Source organism: Xiphophorus hellerii, chromosome 6, assembly GCF_003331165.1.
Source record: "Xiphophorus hellerii strain 12219 chromosome 6, Xiphophorus_hellerii-4.1, whole genome shotgun sequence".
NCBI classification, from domain to species: Eukaryota; Metazoa; Chordata; class Actinopteri; order Cyprinodontiformes; family Poeciliidae; genus Xiphophorus; species Xiphophorus hellerii.
This window is the reverse complement of record NC_045677.1, coordinates 28,332,029-28,349,042: the sequence shown is the minus strand read 5'-3', so window position 1 is coordinate 28,349,042 and position 17,014 is coordinate 28,332,029. Positions and strand designations below refer to the sequence as shown.

The 17,014-nt window shown below is 37.8% G+C and overlaps 1 protein-coding gene across 2 annotated transcripts in view; it reads right to left on the bottom strand.

The window, feature by feature from the left end:
- Positions 1 to 17,014, bottom strand: part of LOC116720930 (solute carrier organic anion transporter family member 5A1-like) — a 30,858-nt gene that overhangs the window by 1,852 nt on the left and 11,992 nt on the right. For both annotated transcript variants that reach the window (XM_032564423.1, XM_032564425.1), the window contains 6 exons: positions 10,550 to 10,682; positions 8,708 to 8,928; positions 7,485 to 7,649; positions 2,702 to 2,900; positions 1,571 to 1,730; positions 427 to 671 (listed from right to left, as the gene is read on the bottom strand). In XM_032564423.1, the coding sequence (XP_032420314.1) occupies positions 427 to 671; positions 1,571 to 1,730; positions 2,702 to 2,900; positions 7,485 to 7,649; positions 8,708 to 8,928; positions 10,550 to 10,682 (1,123 nt within the window). The remainder of the gene's footprint in view (positions 1 to 426; positions 672 to 1,570; positions 1,731 to 2,701; positions 2,901 to 7,484; positions 7,650 to 8,707; positions 8,929 to 10,549; positions 10,683 to 17,014) is intronic.

Sequence of the window (17,014 nt, the reverse complement as noted above, 5' to 3'; positions counted from 1 at the left end):
ATGTGAAATAATCTGATAGTGTAACTAGTGTTTTTCCAATCAGTATTAAGGAATCACTGACTTAAATCAAGCTCCTATATCTCGCTGAAGCGTTAGAGGAGTTATAGTTATAGTTACTGTAAGTTAGTTTTATCTCATTTCAAGTTTTCTAAGCCATTTCCACAAGAAACTAGACAAAAATACTTGGTAAAATTTGTGTTTACTGCTATACTTCACTGTCCCTGTTAAGGTGGGGGTTCCCACACTTTTTCCTTCCAAGTAACTTTCCATTAACATGGATAATTTTTGAGACCCAAAAGTGTTTTCATTACGACCTAGGGGGTCGTAACGAAATGGTACACTGCTTCAGGGTATTTCATTGTAAAGTTTTTAACTCTGTTGCTCTGTTGATAACCGAGCAGAAGCACAAGTGAGAAAGCGAATTACCTGAGGGTGACGATGATGGCGGAGGGCTGGGCGCAGGCGGTGATGAGCGTGACGATGAAGAGGAAGATGAGGAAGGGGATGAGGGTGTTGCAGGTTCGGTCGCACTTCCCTGAAACGGCGTAGCCGTTCTCGTTCAGGTAGGTTTTGACGATGACGAGCTGCAGCTGGTTGCTGCCCTGACCGCCGGACGACGGCGTTATGACCTGGCGGCTCTGGACGCAGGCGCAGTCCGAGTAGTTCCTGATCTGAACGACACAACGACACATCTGGAGGTTCAGATATCACGAGGAAAACAAGACTGACGAGGTGTGGAGCAAGACACATAATCTGATGGTGGGAATACATGTAGCATTTATTTAGAGTTTTTAATGATGACTTCCTTAGAATCCAAAGAATCTGCTGCTGGCCACGCCCCCAAACTCAACTTTACACTCACATGAAAATGGCTGAAAACAGATGCGCAATTATACAATCATACATCTTTGAAAAGCAGAAGTGGAGCCTCCTGCACAACCAACAATGCAGCAAGTGATTTCTGGATGGTAAGTCAACAACAAAACTCTTTTTCTTTTCCAGCTGCCATTGTACGGAGCATACAACAGTAATACCAGAAAACCAAACGTTCTGGGGCTCGGCTGCGGTTGCTAGGTAACAGGCTGGCTAAAGTTAATTTTCTGGATATTTTTACCTAATCCCTGACCCGTTTCCAGGAAACGAACCAATTTATCTGAACTCTAGAAAATCTGCCAATAAGACCCAAAAGCATCCAGTCACAATGAAGACAAAAACTTTTAGATGACAAGAAAAGCATGTTTGCTAGAAGACATTTAACATAATATTAATGCCAGAGGGCATATTATGCTAATATTCGGGTCTTTCTGTATAATTTTGACAAAATTCTGCAACCAGTTCCTATTGTTAAAATTCTTTGATTGCATATGTTTTATAATTATTTCTGTCCATTTTTCAGGAATTGTTATTTTAAGTTTGTATTCAGTAGAATAAAAAGAAACTTTTCTGTATTTCTGACAAAGCTTTTGACTTATCTTTTTTAATTTCCATATTTTTAAGGTTTGCTGCTGAAATATTAATAGTAAAACATCATTTGCATGTGCATTTCCCCCCTCCCACCCCTGTTTCTTACCCCGTTTGTGTCGTTAGCCACGCTGCCGCAGCCGGCCAGGCAGGGGTTAAAGTACGTGATCCCGTCGGAGCCGCAGACCGGCGCGTACTCGTGGATTTTACATCCACAGTTCACGTTACAACCTCCTGTCAGGTTCCTCTGAGTCATGGTGAGCGTCGGTCTGCAGAGAGGAAAACACACTGAGAGGCAAGACTAATAACAGGGGAGATGAGCAGGACGCAGCAAGAAACACGTGAATTAGTGACGATTTAGCAAAAAAAAATGATTGAGCATAGAGTAAGAAGGGAGGAGAAAGAAAAGATGAAAGGAGAAAGGCAGGATGAAGGAGGAAGAAACACGTGAAAAGACCCGGCAGCAATCCAGAGCGTCTGTCCCAAGCTGTCCTTGGACTCTCTCCATCTGAGTCATGTAATCTCCCTGAGAGACGCTGCGTCCAAACAGAAAACGCCTCCGTTTACCGACTCGTTATGCAGCATCTCTGCTCTGATCTGCAGACTCCACGAATTTACAGATGAGCTGATAATAAAATGGACCCAGGGGCCAAACTGGATTAGATTAAAACCTTTTCTGTTTACCAGTGGAGGCGAGAAGAGGTGAGGCAAAAACAGCAAAAAGCTGTTTAAAATGTCTGCAGGTTGTATTCAGAAACCAGTGCAGAAGTATTTCAGTCAGTCAGCTACACTGCAGCACGGCAACATAGCTTCAAATTTAAATCTACAATCTTTTTAATCCAAAGATTTTCCATCCCTCGCTTTTTCCTTAAAAATAAGATTTAAATGACAATAAATATCTGAAAAAAAAAAACTTTTTTCACTTAAAACTGGGACTTTTTAAAAATCCGTAATAAGGAATAATTGACTCAAAACAAGCTCTTATATCTTGCTGAAAAGTTACTTGTAAGTTGGTTTTGTCTTAAGATATTTGCACTAGAAACTAGATAAAAATACTTTGAATGATTTTGCAGTGTGTAATTATTTCTAAATTAGGGTGGCTGAACACAGATGCATGCCACACTTTTCTGATTTTTTATTAGGAAAACATTTTAAAAAACCTTATTATGACGATGTCGAGTCTGAAACGACTCGACATCTCTAAGCATCTCTCCCTGTGTGTCTCTGCGTCTCTCCTCACCCGGTGGTGTAGGGGATGTTGATTCCTCCGAGGTTGATGCTTTCGCAGCCCACGATGAAGAGCGTGGAGAAGCAGAGCAGCGACACGCCGCTGCAGATCATCGCCAGCTTGGCCGACTCCCGAGCGCCCAGCTTCAGCTTCTTAATGATGTAGCCGCCCAGCACGATGCCCACGCCGGCGCTGGGCACAATGATCACACCTGGGGGACAAAACGGTACCAGAGCATCAGAAGACCGGGCTGGCGCCGCCCGCTGAGCCTAATGATGCATTTTAAAGAGAGTCCAGTGAATTTTCACTTACAAAATAATGGAGCAGAAACAAGAAACAAGTCAGACAACTTAAAAATATCCAGAATTAAGTACATTTTTGTGCAAATTATATTTAGCTGTTTAATTGCAGATGCACCATGTTAATAATGGACTAACAACACTGTGGAGCAAATTCACAAAGATGTTTGCATACCAGAGTCTGTGCATCTGAATTCCTAATTCTCTGCTGGATGTGATGTGTTTAGTGTAAAGTCCATTGTTAATCTGATGCACAAACACAAATACAGCGTGTTTATTTTTATGTGCAAAATGTGATAGAAATGTAGAAACTTAGTTTCTGCATTCTGCAGTCAGAGATCAAACAAGCAGAAACAATTTAAACGTTTTGAAGCTAAATTAATATTTTTAGGGAAACTGGCCGACAACAGAAGTATTGTTCTGGTTCTGTTCCTTAGTTTTTGCTTTTGTGCTTCAAAAGTCACTTTGGAGCATAAAATGCAACATATAAGCTTTGCAACAGTCAAAAAATGTCTAAAAATAGCTAAAAGCCAAAGAAAGGAGAGTAAAATGGAGAACATATCAGTCATTTCTGATTTTACTACCCAGGAAATGTTGTTTCTAGATAGTAAATCCAAGCCTCTGTTTGTCCAGGAAGGAAAACAGAAACACAACAATGAATTTATCTAAATTAAATTCAAACAAAGGCGCAGTAATCCTGTTTACAAGCAGGACTTTAACTGTTTCTACATTAATATGACAGGACGCGATACCTCTTCTACTTTCCTGTCCTACAAACACAAAGATAGATGTTTTTGTAGGATTTTAATTCATTAATAATTAGAAATGACAAAAATATAACTACAACTCTCTTCCCTGACCATCATAAATGTAAATAAGGCCGAGATGGAAGCACAAATGTGGTCTGAGGAACACCAGGGCGGTTTGTTAGTTTTTTATGGAGCTAAATTGGGGCCATAAAGTTTGTTCAAAAGAGAAAAACTTGAAACAGAAAAAAAGTTTTAATAAAAAAAGATTTAAAACTGATAAAACAAACATACATATATTTGAAACTGGAAAAAAATGCTCAAAACTACTTTTTGGATTCAAGATTGTTTTTCAGTTTTAGATTTGTTTTTTCGGTTAAAACTTCTTTTCAGTTTCAGGTGGTTTCTGTCAAAACTTTGTGGGGGTTTTAAGGGAAAATGTTTGTCTGTCGAGTCATTACTTTTATTATTGCATGAGCTTTTATTTTTTAATTACTATCTGGTTTCCTTTTGGACAAACCAGCTGTGATGTGAGAGCTCTGATCCATTTTCCCATTAATTTCTGTCAAGTTCAACTTTTCCAAGCTGCTTTTGTTTTTTTGCAGCCGTCAGTTTGCCCTAAACAGCCACCAGCTGAGCGATCCCAGCCGCAGCCTCCAGGCATCACCATGGCAGCACACAGCGAGTGGGAGGCCACGCAGGACGGCGAGCGTGGAGCCTCTCAGCTTCTTCCCTGCATGCATCAAATCCCATCAGCCTCTATTAGTAAACTAATAAAATGTTTAAAGATGACCATAAATTAAATACATGTCAAAAACACAAATTTGATAAGTATTTTTGGTCTAGTTTCTAGTGCAGATACACTTGAAATAAGATAAAAACTAACTAAAATATAACTTTTCAGCCAGATATAGGAAAATAATTATTTCACTTATATGAAAACATGTAAGATAAATAATCTGCCAGTGGATCTAGGACGTTTTCATCAACATTAATGAGTTACTGATTTAAAATAAGTTCCTATATTTTGCTGAAACGTTAAGTGTAAATTAGTTTTGTCTTATTTCTAGTGCAGTAAGATATTTGCACTAGAAACTAGATAAGTTACATTATCTTGTAACTCTGACAAGATAACAGTTTTATGAGTTTTTAGTGACTGTCAGTGTGGCTAATATCACAAATGCCTGGCGGTGTGAAGTATGTCCGGTGAAAACAGATAAAAATCTGCGTCATTAATCCTCCAGTGAATTAGAAACCTGAAAGCTGAACACAGCCTCCAGCTTCCGACACACAGTTCACGACCAACACCAAGCAGGCGATATGAGCTGAAGGACCAACTGAGGACAGTAATAACTTCACAATAATAACAATAATAACATTGTAACACAACAGTGAAGAAAGTGCTTATAACGGCCTATCGTACAAGTTAAAACACCAAATATACCTTAATATGCATCAACACAGCAGAAACCGTCGCAGCGCAGCCGCAGAAGCTAACACCAACGGTCTTCCTTATTTCGAACTTGAGGGCTCAGCCAATCAGCATCAAGGGAAATGAATGCTGTTCTAGGATTGGCTGCTTTTACAAACGCCAACCAATAGCACATCAAGTAGGATTATCAGCTTTATATTTTAGGGATATTTTCAATAGGCTTTATAAAAAATATATATTTTAGGGCTTTAAGTTACAATTATTTTAGTTATTGATTAATCGGATAACGGATCATTTAACCACATAAGCATTTTTATATAAAATATCAGAAATACAATAACATATGGAAATAAACAAACAATTCGGTTCATTTTATTGTCTAAATGCAGTAACATAGCATTCCTTTAGTGTACACTTGATCATTTGCAGGTTCTTTTTGATGAACTGATTAATAATTAGATAGCAAGAGATGCTAATGAATGAAATAACAGACTAAATCGAAGACACTTTACAATACTTAATAGGAGATTTAGTTTTTACAGAATTTGAACCAGCTAATGCTAAATCGATTCTATTTAAGGAGTTCTAGATAGATTTAGATAGTTCTTTATTTTATATGCAAATATGTAGGACTTATGTACAGCTTTGGCTTAATTACTTCAACAGGATAAGAATCAGGTGCAAATAATACATAGTATATGTATTTCCTCCATTAAAGTTTGGGTTTTTTGAAAACATTCAGCTCAACATTACTATACAGCAATTAAAAAATGCTATTTATTTTTGGGATTTTTAGAAATCTGTACCAAAATAAATGTGCTAAAATGGAGGATTAGATGCAACGTTTCAGGACAGGAGAGCTTTTTAAATGTAAAAGCTGATCTCTGGGTCGGATTTTACTCTGATGGGCATAAAGTGGGAATCAAAGTGTCTGTGTCTGAGTGGCAGATTAAACCACGACTTCACAGCCCACTCCTGGTCCAGCTGAGACGGTTATGCAACCAAATGCTTAAAGATCTCAGATAACAGAAGCCTCCCAAGGTGTGACTTCATGAGCTGAATCTTTCAGAAACGTTTAACTTAATTATAAACTTCATGAAGAGATTCAGCGACTAACATGCTTCACTTTAACCTCCTTTTAAAATGGACGCTCCACATTTTTATCCCTAAAAACAAAACCACTCTGAGCATTATTTGGATTTAACAACAGATGTTTTAACAAACTGGAACAAAGAAAAAGTCACCAGCTGCATGCTGGGTTAGCTGGAAAATACACCGAAACGAAGCCTGAAGCTTCATTTAGTGATGCTTCACTATTTCACAACGTCACAATAAAAACACATCTTTTCTGCTCCACACTACTGCTGCCTTATTTTCTTTCCTAACTTGGAATTTTCCACATTTAATTATGGCTTGACTAAAATTTAATATTCCCAATGCTGCTAACCAACACTTATTAACTCTACAGATTCAAAATTTATTCTAATTTATGTCGGGATATTTTGGAGTAGCGGTGCATAATGTATCGGCATTAATTAACGTCGGTGTTTTAACATTTTGGTTTCTGACAGGTAAAACTGGTGTTTTAAATAACCCGTGTTTATTTTTATCTTCTGGAAGAGGAGAAGAGAGGATTGGTCATGTGGTCAAACATAAAAGTATTAAATATATACTTATTTGTTATATAAATATTATTAAAAAGTCATAATATTACAAGAATAAAGTTGAAATATTACGAGAAAAAAGTCATAACTTATCGTAATATTTTGATTTAATTCGCGTAATACTATGAGTTTCATCTCATATAATTATGACTTTATTCTCAAAATATTTCGACTTTCTACAACTCTATTCTCAAAAATATATAACAATTTTATTCTCGTATTATTTCAGCTTTATTGATGTAATTTTATTTTTTATGTTTTCTTAGTATGGCCCTAATTCTCAGTGGTACCTTTCCTGTAATCATGCAGGTAAATTGAGTTTAAATCTTATAAAGTGTAAGAAGTTTAACAGTGTAAATGCTGATTTAACTGCATGTTTTTGTACATATCTGTGTTTGTTTGTGGGAGTTTTATGAATATTTGGAGAGCAGTCCTGCAGCTCCGTCTCCTCTGTGCTCGCCTTCATTTGGAGACCAGCAGTTTCTTTATTATTACTGCTGGCTTGCAGCCCTGGACGTCTCTGCAGAGCAGCTTAGATGAGCTGAGCGGAGCAGAGCAGAGCAGAGCAGGGTGTTGTCCCGCTGTCTGCATCTCAGACGTTAAATAAAGAAACGTTTCCGTTCTCATGGAGCGCTGTGCTGTTCTCCAGCTCACCGGTGTAGATGCTGGCGTTGGAGGCCGGGATCCCGAACTGCGACTCGATGAATTTGGGGATGAAGGTGATGAAGGCGGTGACGATGGCGCTCTCCGCCGTGTAGGACAGGCTGACGAAGACGAAGGTCACGTTGCTGAGGATCCTCACCGCAGCTTTGGGAAGATCTGCAAGACAACGAGAAGAAAAGGTCTGGTTTTACTAAAAAAATCATCTGTGGAAAAATAATAAAGTTCTGCAGGAGGAAATCTGCAAAACATCAAGGATGTAGATTTTATTATGACGTCTGCTTCATATCAAATTAAAACTGGTTCTCTGTTTGTTCCCAATCTAATTCTTCTGCTCAATGAAAATCAAGCATTTTCAAGGTAAGTTTTCAAACTTTTCCAGCACCAAACTTTGGAGATAAAATTAACATAAAGAAACTAAAAAAAGATAAAATATATATGACATTATTGATTACTGTTATTAATCATGTTTTGTGAGAGTTTTCTACATTTTGTTGTAAGGAAATGGAAAATAGAATAAAACAAAATTTTCTGTTTTATTTCACACACATGACCTGGTAGGAGATCAAAACACTTATTTAACAAAAAATCTCCTAATTTTAATAACATTTTTTATGTATAAAATATAATTAAATTTTTATTTCAGTTTCACAGATCAATAAGTAATTAAACCATTAATAATAATAAATATTGATTATGTTGAAACAATTGCTCAAAAGGTAAATGACCTTCCTGCTCAAATTAAATTCTTAAATATAAAAATAAATATCTAAAAAATATATATATATACTGTATATTTCTTGCTAATTTTTCTGGCATTTAGCCAATTGAAATAATCTTGGTCATTGTAATTAACCTAAAACACTAAACGTTAGCAAGATTTAACTTCACATAATGAGTAAAAAAAATATGTTTGCATCTTTTTTCTAGAAGTGTGAAAATATCTGGTTTCAACTGTACATAATGTTTTAATATTATGCTGTAATCAAACATTAAATTGCACTTTATTAGGATTCAATCCGTGCAAAACCTGAACTAAAGCTACAAACAAAGAAATTAAACTCTTATTTCTCTCAACTAATAGAAAAAAGCATTGAAGAAACTGAATATGAAATTATAGCCACTAGTTTTTTTCTCGGTACTTTGCATCGCAGCAGAGATTTTTTTGTTCTTGAAAGCGTCTCTAAGACAGAAGAAAGATGGCGGCCGGCTGAAACCTTTGATGTCCTTCCCGAAGCCCATGGACGAGGCGACCGTCTGCTGCTTGCTGTTGTTGCTCTTCTCCTTCAGCACGTCGTCGTCGCTGGACATGTCGTCCAGGTTCAGCTTTTTCCTCCTCTTCTTCTTCTTGTGCCGAGGAGGGAGCTTCTTGGGGAAGGTGAACATGGGGAAAATGACCAGCAGCATGGCGACGGCGCACAGCAGGAAGCCGCTCCACCTGGGGAACAGGAACCGAATCAGTCGTCCAAACCAGAAACCAGAAACCAGAAACGCCTCTCTGGTGTTAGATCACATTTCATAACCATTCACATCATTTTTAAATTGTGAGGTACAATTAAAAAAAACCCAGATGAAGATTCATAATACACTCAAGTTGTACGAGAATAAAGTTGAAATACATTAATAAAGTTGTAGTAAAGTTGTAGAATTATGAGAATTCTGATAAAGTTATTAATTTCTCATAATGTTATGATTTTATTCTCATGCAGGTTTATTCCTGTGATTTTATTTCATTTTTTAATAGTATGGCCCAAATACTTTGTTGTAAAAAAACCCTCTGTACACAAAAATAATTTTCTGTGATAGACCAACACAAAGTGGTGCAGAAATGTGAAAAGGAAGGAAAATAAAAATAAAAACTCAGAAAGATTTAGCGTTCTTTGCTGGTAGGTGAAAACTGAAGATTTTGGTTGTAATGTGATAAAATGCAAAGAAGTTTACGGGGTATGAATACTTCTGCACGAATATTAAATATTGGAGCCAAATTATTGCGACTCAAACATTTTTAAAACACCTCAGATTAACATTTTGAATCTGGAGAGTGGGAGCAGATTTAGCAGGAACATTACCAACATGTTCCAGTTTGTTTTCATTTACAGAAGCAACGGGAGATCAGGAAACACACACACACACACACACACACACAGACACACACACACACACACACACGCCGCCACCCCAGGTGTGAAGCGACTAGCCTCAACTCTGATCAGAGACACGAGGCGAGAACAGAGGCGATCTGGATGTTATTGGGCGTAAATGAGCCGATCCGTTCACAAACACCCGTCCTGCCTTCATCGGCTGTAATTCATGCAGGAAGCCCGACGGCCGCTTCCTGCTGAGTCACCGGCTACGCAGGCGGAGAGACGGCGGCTTCGCTAGCAGCTCTGAACATCTGAATCATCAGCAGCGGCATGTTCAGAGAAACGACAGAACGATTTATGAAACGCATCCAAACGGAAAGTTCAGAATGATTAGAGCTTCAGAAACAGAAAAGAAACAAGAAAACCGTCATAGAAAACGGCTTTGTTCAATTCGGATGGATGGATGGATGGACGGACGGACGGACGGACGGATGGACGGATGGATGGACGGACGGTTGGATGATTTAAGAACTGGACTTTCTTCATAAAGTTTTGCTTATTTTTTCACTTAAATCTCAAGTTAATCAGTAAAATAAAATGAAGATGGGATCAAATTAAATCCCAGGCCTGTAAAAACATGTTTACTAAACATATTTACAAAAGTAAATAAATCCTAAAATATTCCGTCCTGCTTTGGTCAGACTTTTTTTTTCTTTAAATGAATCATGTTTTGTAAACATCGTATTTTATATGCCACTCGTCATCCATCTCAGGTGACTTGTGTAGATATTTTGGGATTTTTATGAATATGAACAAAAACCGAAGTATTTGAAAATTCTGAAGTTATTTGTTTATTGTTTTGGTAAAAACATGGATCCTGCGGCCAGGAGAAGTTCAGCCCTGGGTCTGACGGTAAACATGTTTCCTGCTGTAACCTTTGACCTCCTCCCCAACAGAGCAGCTGATTGGTCTCACCAGTTGCCGATGAAGCGCGGGTCGCTCTGGTCGATGTTCACCACGGTCTTTGGGTCGACGTAAAACCCGATCAGGACTCCGCCCAGCAGGTAACCGGCCGCCGGGCCCAGAGCTCCCATCACATACATGATGGCTGCAAGCAGAAACACATAAACATTAAATTATTACGGTTTTCATCGCCACCAGGGGGCAGAAACAAACACAAACACGCATTTATTACCTTTACTGCCGCTAGGGGGCGCAAATACACATTTATAGCTAGAATGGTAAAGAGTAGATTAATTCTGGTTCTTGTTTCCTCTAGTTCTGGTTTTTTAAACACCCTAAAACCATCTGTATTGTTGGGATTGTTAGTTTCAATATTTTATCCACTTTTGTGTTCAAGTAGAGCCTCAATTAACACAAATAAATGTGAAAATATGATTAAATGCAGATGCTGTGTGAAGTTTAGTGATACAAATCACAATAAATGGTTATTGTCACTTTTATTGTCATAACAATAGTACCACAAAATATTGTGATAAAACTTTAAGCCCATGTTGCCGTGAAAATATTAATAAATAGTTGTCTCTGCATTTTTTTAAGTTCTTCCTAAAGTTATATAATATTAAAATACTTTTGTTTTTGTGATTTTTTTGCAATGAAAATCAAAGATTTTGTGGTGCTAATTTTCTAATATTTCCACTTATGTATGACAGTATGTGACATTTTGTTAATCGCAAAATCTGGAAAAACTGGAGGAACTGATTGATGTAACTTGGAACTATAGAGGTAAAAACTGCTTTATTTGATTAATAAAATAATATTTAAAGACACAAATGTTACCTTTAAGGTTCTGTTTGTGTGTCTGGAGTCAAGGGGGCCACATAAAAAGTTATGGCGGGCCGGATTTGGCCCCTGAGCCTCGAGTTCAACATAGGGTTTACTGACTACCGTCCATTTTCTGCGTCTTATGTGAGAAAACATCAGTTTCTTCCTCAGAACTACAGAAAAGGACCTTTGACATCAATTTGCTCATAAACTCAGTGACATTTGCTAATTGTTTTTTGGATTTATGCAACAATTCACACCATGACTACTCAAACAATAGGAGCCGGTCATGTGTGCAGATCATATGACGGAGCAACAAGGGCCCGGCTGGAGGCTGGGAGTTAAGATTTCTCCAATTAGAGGGAATTAAAGCAGATAAATCCCTGGCTCCGGTTGAAAGCAAACACAAAAATGTGATGGCGTGACTTAAAACTCAAAGCTGGGCCAGGCACAGAACCAGACTGAGGCTTAGTTAACCGGTCCAGTAAACCCACTGGGAGCACTGGGTTCATGTCACCGATGATGGTCTACTTTCAATAATGGTTTTATTTCTGACTCCTGAGTCTTTCTTAGATAATTCTGAAATACTTTTCTTTCAGCAAAAACAACAAATCTAGATCAGACGTCTTAATACATTTCAAATAGACAAAACAGGATAAAGGAATTTGTTTTAAGTAGTTTTAGTTTCATATGCAGATTTTTTCCACCTATAACAACAAAACATCTTATTTTCTGTATTTTTAATTTGTTTAGAAAAGGGGATTTTTATGATATTTCTGTAATACTTTTATTTTTCGTACAACTGAGTGGATCTCAGTAGTTTGATGTCAAACTGCTAAACTGATCTTAATTCAAGTTATGAACAGTAATATGGTCAAAAAGTTCAACATTTCAACAAATAAACAGTTAAATAATTATTTTTATATATGGTCAGTTTAATGAATTTGTAAACATTAACAAAAAAAAAGATTTAAATATGTCAGTAATTTATTAAATGCACAATTAATGCAAAATTTAAGATAAAACTCGTTTATTTTGAAAGTGTTGTGTTGTAAATCAGCTTTTATTTATTGATGTTATTGTGCTGTGTAAAACATGAATTGTTTAGTTTTGTATTTTACAAGTTGTGGAGAAATGCAGTTGAAGGTTTTTAGTATTTAATTTTTATTGGTGACACCAAAAACATGCTTAAACATTTTTTGGCCAAAAATAATCAAATGTAAAGTTTTTGTAAAAGTTTTCCTCTCCAGATTGATCCAGAAAAAGAGTTTATCTCTATAGTCCTGCCTTATTTAAACTAAGGTTAAAAAACATTTTACAGACCAAGAAATGATTCATTTTATATTTTACGACAAAAACTGAAATATTATAGATAAATGATAAATTGGCACATCTTAAATCCTTTTCAAAATGATGAAATTGTGTTTTAAAAAGTCAGACAGAAATCAGATTTATGTTCCATGTTAAATAAATAGACTTCATGTGTTGCTTTTATTAAAGGGAAGAAAGCAAATCAACATGTTTGTCATTCTAAGAGCAAACTAAAAACACTAAGAGGAGAAATTATTCAACAGATTCTACAGAATATTTAATTTATTCAACAAGGAAGCAGCTTTGAGTTTTCAACTTAAAACTGTGAAAATATCCCAGAAACAGCTTTATATTTGGGTCGGTCTCATGATGCAAGAGAATCAGAACCAAACTGCTTCCTGGCCCTCCTGCATGCCCTGACAGACAAGCGAAGCTCGGGATGATAAAACATACGGCCTGCGCCGACGGCTCGGCCTTCAGCAGCATGGAGGATAATCCTGGACGGGGGAACGAGGGGAAACCCTGCGTCGGCCTCCAGCCGCGTTACGCAACGAGCTGCAGAGCGTCGGGTCGGATCAGACAGAACCAGGCTGACAGAAACGTGAGGACGGACAAACGCCCAGGACGGGGAACGTGATAAATAATCCGGACAGAGACTAAAGACGGCAAGCGATGCAGTATTTTCTGTCCTTGTAATAAAACATTGAAATTAAAATGGTTTTTTATGCTGGATCCTCATTTTGCAGCAGATAAATAATCCTGCAAATCACTTTAAAGGGAATAAATCATAAACTGATTCTGTAATAATTCTGCTGCTTGTTGATATGTATTCATTTATTGGCACAAACAAAAATTAGTGAGAAAATCAATCAGAAACAAAAAGTTTTATGATCTAAAAACACCAGAAATTAAAGATTTTAATAATTTTCCTGCATTTTAAATATGCAGGAGTTTCAACACAGCAACAGTTAAGTGCAGCTCTTTACCACAGGCTGATTTATTTAGTTTATTCTAATGTTGAGGTAAGCATGAAGGTCAGGCTGCAAAAGAAATTAAAAATAGCAGCAGTGCAGAGTTTTGTGAAGCCAAAATAAAATAAAAACACACATGTACACATTTCTGAAAAACAAAACCTCAGCAGGTTTTTTCTCCCATACATCTCCCAAAAAATCATTTTTCACGAAATAAGAAGGACAAAAAAAATCTCCAACTGATTCTCATGTGTTCTGGACTTACACCACAAATTATGCATTTTATTTCCTTTGCTTGACTTCTCATGTTTCCTCTGGTTTAAAACACATTTCAAAGTTAAAATTACTCAAGTAAATGTAACCGAGTAAATGTACCTAGTTACTCTCCAACTCTGATGAGAGTAAAGAGCCTCGGTTGCAGCTGATATTCAGCCTCATCGTTCCCTGATATTCAGCCTCATCGTTCCCTGATATTCAGCCTCATCGTTCCCTGATATTCAGCCTCGTCGTTCCCTGATATTCAGCCTCGTCGTTCCCTGATATTCAGCCTAATCGTTCCCTGATATTCAGCCTCGTCGTTCCCTGATATTCAGCCTCATCGTTCCCTGATATTCAGCCTCGTCGTTCCCTGATATTCAGCCTAATCGTTCCCTGATATTCAGCCTCATCGTTCCCTGATATTCAGCCTCATCGTTCCCTGATATTCAGCCTCATCGTTCCCTGATATTCAGCCTAATCGTTCCCTGATATTCAGCCTCATCGTTCCCTGATATTCAGCCTCATTGTTCCCTGATATTCAGCCTCATCGCTCCCCGATATTCAGCCTCATCGTTCCCTGATTTTCAGCCTCATCGTTCCCTGATTTTCAGCCTCATCGTTCCCTGATTTTCAGCCTCATCGCTCCCCGATATTCAGCCTCATCGTTCCCTGATTTTCAGCCTCATTGTTCCCTGATATTCAGCCTCATCGCTCCCCGATATTCAGCCTCATCGTTCCCTGATTTTCAGCCTCATCGTTCCCTGATTTTCAGCCTCATCGTTCCCTGATTTTCAGCCTCATCGCTCCCCGATATTCAGCCTCATCGTTCCCTGATTTTCAGCCTCATCGTTCCCTGATTTTCAGCCTCATCGCTCCCTGATTTTCACCTCATCGTTCCCTGATTTTCAGCCTCATTGTTCCCTGATTTTCAGCCTCATCGCTCCCTGATATTCAGCCTCATTGTTCCCGTCCATCCCAGCCAACAGGTCTCTGGTTCCTGCAGCGCCGCCTCCACTCTGCAGCCCGGCCGTCCCCTCATCCCTCCATGATGGAGTCATTTATGATGAAATGTGTGAGCAGGGAATCGGACCGGAACCTAATCGTCTCTCTTTGAATCTATGTAGGTCAACATCGGCCACAATCAAAAGACTGGAGCGTGACCCGATTACAGGTCAGCAGCAGAGAGGATCCGGTTTCCTGACACCACCTCCAGAGCTGGGTAGTAACTAGTTACATTTACTCAGCTACATTTACGTAAGTAACTTTTTCGGAAAAAAAATATTTTAAGTAGCATTATTGTACTTTACTTTTACTTCAGTAATGTTGTTATGAAGTATTTCTGCTCTTACTTGAGAAAAACATCTGGATTTTCTGCCCACTGAATGAGAAACAAACATGTTTTAACCAGAAATTCACCAGACACAGAATCACATCTGCAGTTTGTGTTAAAGTTTCATAAGTTGTTTGTTCAAACAAACTTTTCTATTTACAATTTTTTGTAATTATGTTATTTACATGAATAATTTTCAGTGTGATTCTTAAAATACTAAACTTTCCACAAAACTTTATATTTCGGTCCATCTCATGATGTAATTTTAAATATTAAATGACGTTTATGTTGACTGATATTTTGATGACTTACTCAAAACTTAAATAGACTTTTTACCAAATACTTTTTTTCTTGAGTGAAAGTATGTTGAAGTAGTGCTGCTCTTACCTGAGTACAATCATTTTTGGGTTCTTTATCCACCTTGGACCACCGCTTCATTTCCATTAACATCTTAGTCATTTTAGAGATGCACCAATCCAATAACAATATCTAATCGATCACAATATTTAAGAAAATTCTAGATCAGGTATTGGTGACAATATTCACGATCTATGAGGGACGATCTCACTCTTGGTTCTGTTGAAGTGAACTCCGATGCGGTACTAATGCAAAGCAGATCGGAGATCCCTCCAAAAGAAGGAAGTGGACTACAGAGCAGAGCATTCTGGGTAAATACAACCAAAACAAACGAGCTAGCCTAACGCTAGCGGGAGAAATGGCTCGTGGTCTTTTACCAACAGCAAAAGATAAATCCAAGGACCAATAAAATCTGACGCTACTCCATTTCTTTATACATTTCATGAAGAAGGAAATTGCACTCAGTCTTTTTTGTGTTGTTTCCTTCCGTAGTTCTTGATGCAGCGCCCCCACAGGTTCGGAGGGGAACAAGTTTTTCAAATTGTTTTATTGGTTTGACTCAGAGCAGAGAGATAAAATAACCACAGCAGCTAAAAATGTAACAAATGTTGCAATTTTGGTTCCCAACCAAACTGAGTCTATCAGGAGTAAAAACAACCATAAACTGCACATCACACCAACAGCTAGATGCTTGAGACCCGAACAGTTCGATGTTCAGCAGGAAGTTGATCCCAAACGCATCAAAACAAAATATTTGAACTGAATAAACAATACATTTCATCTGAAATGATGATTTTGGGTTTTACAGGAGCTAAACGGGGCTAATAGCAGCATTCTCCTCTTGTCTTATTGCAGCAAAATTGCTTTGCTTTTTTCTCTTCTGCACTGAAAAGATGTATATATTTATCCTTTAGTTCAGTTTTCTGACTCCTCTGCTTATTTTCCCAGGACCATACGCTTCAGAGGTTAAACAGTCTGATATAACAGCCTTACATCCAAACTATAATCTCCTCCTCAAGCGCATAAATATAACCTCCTCACCGCTGCATCCAGAGCGCTGGAGTTACAAAGAGTATCTGAACATGCTTCCTGTTATACAACAGGTAGATTCAGTCCCATCTGGTCGGATCTGGTTTGAGTCGGCGCTGCGGCGTGACTCATGTTTCCAGGCTGGAGAAACCAGCTTCTGGCTGAAAGCAGGTCCAAAACGATGCAACCTTCTGCTGGAGACGAGTTCACTCCAAACCCATTCAATAAAATATTACTGAGAAGGCCGTTTATATCACCAAGTGAAACATTATCTACATTACACAAAGGTGCATGTTGGAAAGCCTTTATTTCTGTTAATTATAATTATTTTCAGCTGACAGCTAATGAAAACATGACATTTAAAATTAGAATATTACATCAGATTAAAAAAAAACATTT